Source organism: Etheostoma spectabile, chromosome 13 (genome assembly GCF_008692095.1).
Source record: "Etheostoma spectabile isolate EspeVRDwgs_2016 chromosome 13, UIUC_Espe_1.0, whole genome shotgun sequence".
In the NCBI taxonomy this organism is placed as follows: domain Eukaryota; kingdom Metazoa; phylum Chordata; class Actinopteri; order Perciformes; family Percidae; genus Etheostoma; species Etheostoma spectabile.
In genome coordinates this window covers 25,673,962-25,676,762 of record NC_045745.1, presented here as the reverse complement: position 1 = coordinate 25,676,762, position 2,801 = coordinate 25,673,962, and the positions used below count along the sequence as shown (strand labels likewise).

The following is a 2,801-nucleotide window of genomic DNA, read 5'->3' as shown; positions in this document are numbered from 1 at the left end:
ACACACACACACACACACACACACACACACACAAACACACACACAAACTCACAGCCTGAGTGGAATTTGATTAGTATTATCAGATTTGATTACTCAGGCTATATGTGATTAAAATATCTATCATGGGCCTTAAGTGCAGCCATAGCCTTGAGTTTTCTGTTTGTGCAGATAAACAAAGCAAAGCCTTGGTACCATAATAATAACACTAACAAACATACTCTTCAAGCACCACCTCTTACTAAGCAAAATGGCATTTTCATTCAGATTGCCAAAATATTATTTGAGGGTACAGGCATAGTAATCAAGATTAAACATGTTAAACACATGCCTACCATCTTATGATGTCGTTGTTTCTTGGCTTTCCGTACATTGTCGAGGAACCGGCAGCCCATCTTTTTGGCGTACCACACGGACATGAACATTCTGCTACAGTGCCAAAATGTAAATCGTGGCTGATACTGGGAGCAAACACTGCTCACCTCCCAAAATAACATCCACACCCACCAAGTGTGTGGCTAGGAGAGTTCGAGTGTGCTCTAGAAGTGTCTGCTTTTAACAATACCACAAAAGCATTATTGCAAAGCTAGCCATTCGGTCTAGGCCCTGCCATAACAGTTGAGCAGAAACCAGACTTTCCAGATTCCCTCAATTAAAGAAATATCTTTTACTTTAACACGTGCAGTTTCAGCTTTGCTTTCCACTCAATCTAAACAAAACATAATAACAAAAATGTGGATGAAGGATACACCTTCATACAATTTTTAATCCAAAATCACAGAAAAAGCACAGGCCAATTAGTGTCTTGCTCTTGCTGAGTTGCTGTGCTGAAGACTTCATTTGAGGAAGCCCAATAAAATCCTCCAGCCCAAGGCTTGAGTTATAAAAATTACTCATCGCTGTTTTTAGAAAATACTAAAACAAAACTGTCCTGTCTTCAAAAATCACCCATCCAGAGTAGAAATGAACATTTGCAAGCAGATCCTTCCAGTCTTCGTTATCCGTGGCAGTGGACTGTGATAGCGGTGCCTCCCTGCTACTGGTCTGTGCTCAGCGAGAATGCAGTTCATATTTTCTGCTGCTACTGTACTGTACCCCTCCCATCTCCGCTGCTCAGGGAAAGAGGAGCGAGCTGGAAAGTTTGATGGCAATTACTTAGCTGTCTCTCTGTATAATGTTGAAGCTGGTGATGTGAGAGGGGGAAGGAAATATACTTTGGCTGAACTTAGAAGGACAAGGAGGTCAAACTGGCCTGACTCGGATGCACTTGAAACTGAGAGGGGGCTGGAGACCTGTAAGCCCCCGTTCTACAGTCAGTCAGTCTGAATAGTGAAACTGAAACTGCAGTGATGGCACTGAGGGTGGAAAAACATAGCTTGACATCCGATCATTTTAGTTTGTGCCCTGTTGTTTTCTTTGCATGTTTTCAGTTTTAGTGAGGATCGGAAATCTTTGCGAATGTTTTTCCAGCAATTTGTCTGAAGAATGCATATTACTGCAATTTGAACAAAAACGTGTTCCTAATCCCATCAGAATCCAACATCTTTAACCGTTTTTTTCTGCAAATGAATTCAGCACCATGGACAGCAAAACACTTGAAGAAGGGTAACGTATAGGACAGGATGATTTGAAAAGGAAATGACTTGCATGCTTGGCATATTTTTCCTTCCACAATTAATTATTAAATGCTGAATGGCCTTACACACACACACACTTACTGACAAAAAGAAGAGTAAAATTCCCATTTAAATCCACATCTTTTTGTCACAGCTCGCTTGAGATCTCTTTTTTTGAGAGACAGATGGATCGACAGGCTTGTAATATATATATGCGCACCCACACGCATGCGCGTGCACACACACTCACACACAATACATGCCCACTGAACAGACTTATGTAAGGACATGCTGAAGGACAAGCTGTCAACTGACGTTCTCATTTTGTAAAAAAAGAAAATCTCGGTCTACCTATCTAATTTTCTCACCCTTCCAATTGCAAGGGCCACTCTATCTGTCTTACTCCGCCATTCAGCATGAGCAGCTCTCTCCTCCTTCTCCTTTTGCATGCATATTTTTCTTCCCTCTGTCTCTCTCCACTCTCCTTCCCAAAGGACCTGAGCTGCTGCTGCACTGTAATTACACCGAAGCTGCAGGGGGATATTTAAACATTTATTAAAGAAAAGTAAGGAGGATGAAGAATATGAAGATAGAAACCAGATACCAACGAGACAAGTGTGCAGAGCAGAAAAGGGAGGGTATGATGGAGAGCTCTTGGGGAAACACTACATAAAACAATAATTGAATCCTCACAATAAAATTGTTGCCTTTTTTGGTAGAGTGTCAAACTCATCTTGGAGGGGTTGACTGTTTTGTCTGAAGAGGATTTGTGTGAAAGGTATTGTGTATAGAAACAGCTCTGTTGTTATAGAGGAGAGAAAGTGATATGCATCCTTTTTCAGTAGAAGAGCCAGAGTGTAACATAAACAGGGCAGTGGGCGTCTTCAGTAAGCAATTAATGCCTGCTGGTTCTTACTCACCCGGCTCATCAGGTGAAGGTAAATGGCAAATGTGTTGTGTAGTGTTTTCTGCTCAAGAAAAACCCTTTCCCTAAGACGGCTCTCTGTCAGTGAATAAAGTAGTTATGAAAAGAGACGAAGAGCAGCTACGGCGCTGCCTTCAGGGCAGTTGACGTGTGAGTGAACCTCATCCAAAATATAGAGAATGAAAGGAATTCTAAAGGCACCGATTGGACTTACAAACACACACACACACACACACACACACACACACACACACACACACACA

At 41.8% G+C, this 2,801-nt stretch overlaps 1 protein-coding gene and 1 long non-coding RNA gene across 9 annotated transcripts in view; one reads left to right on the top strand and one right to left on the bottom strand.

Moving 5' to 3' along the window:
* LOC116700341 (uncharacterized) overlaps window positions 1-2,801 on the top strand; it is a 273,867-nt gene that overhangs the window by 86,061 nt on the left and 185,005 nt on the right. The window lies entirely within an intron of this gene.
* The window catches only part of dlg4a (discs, large homolog 4a (Drosophila)), a 62,848-nt gene that overhangs the window by 17,797 nt on the left and 42,250 nt on the right, over window positions 1-2,801 (bottom strand). Inside the window, exon 1 of one of the 8 annotated variants that reach the window (XM_032533427.1) lies at window positions 333-1,077. The exons of the other annotated variants lie outside the window; for them this stretch is intronic. Within the exon in view, the coding sequence (XP_032389318.1) occupies window positions 333-494 (162 nt within the window). The 5' untranslated portion in view covers window positions 495-1,077. Of the gene's footprint in view, window positions 1-332; window positions 1,078-2,801 lie in introns of those variants that run through there. 8 annotated transcript variants of the gene reach the window in all.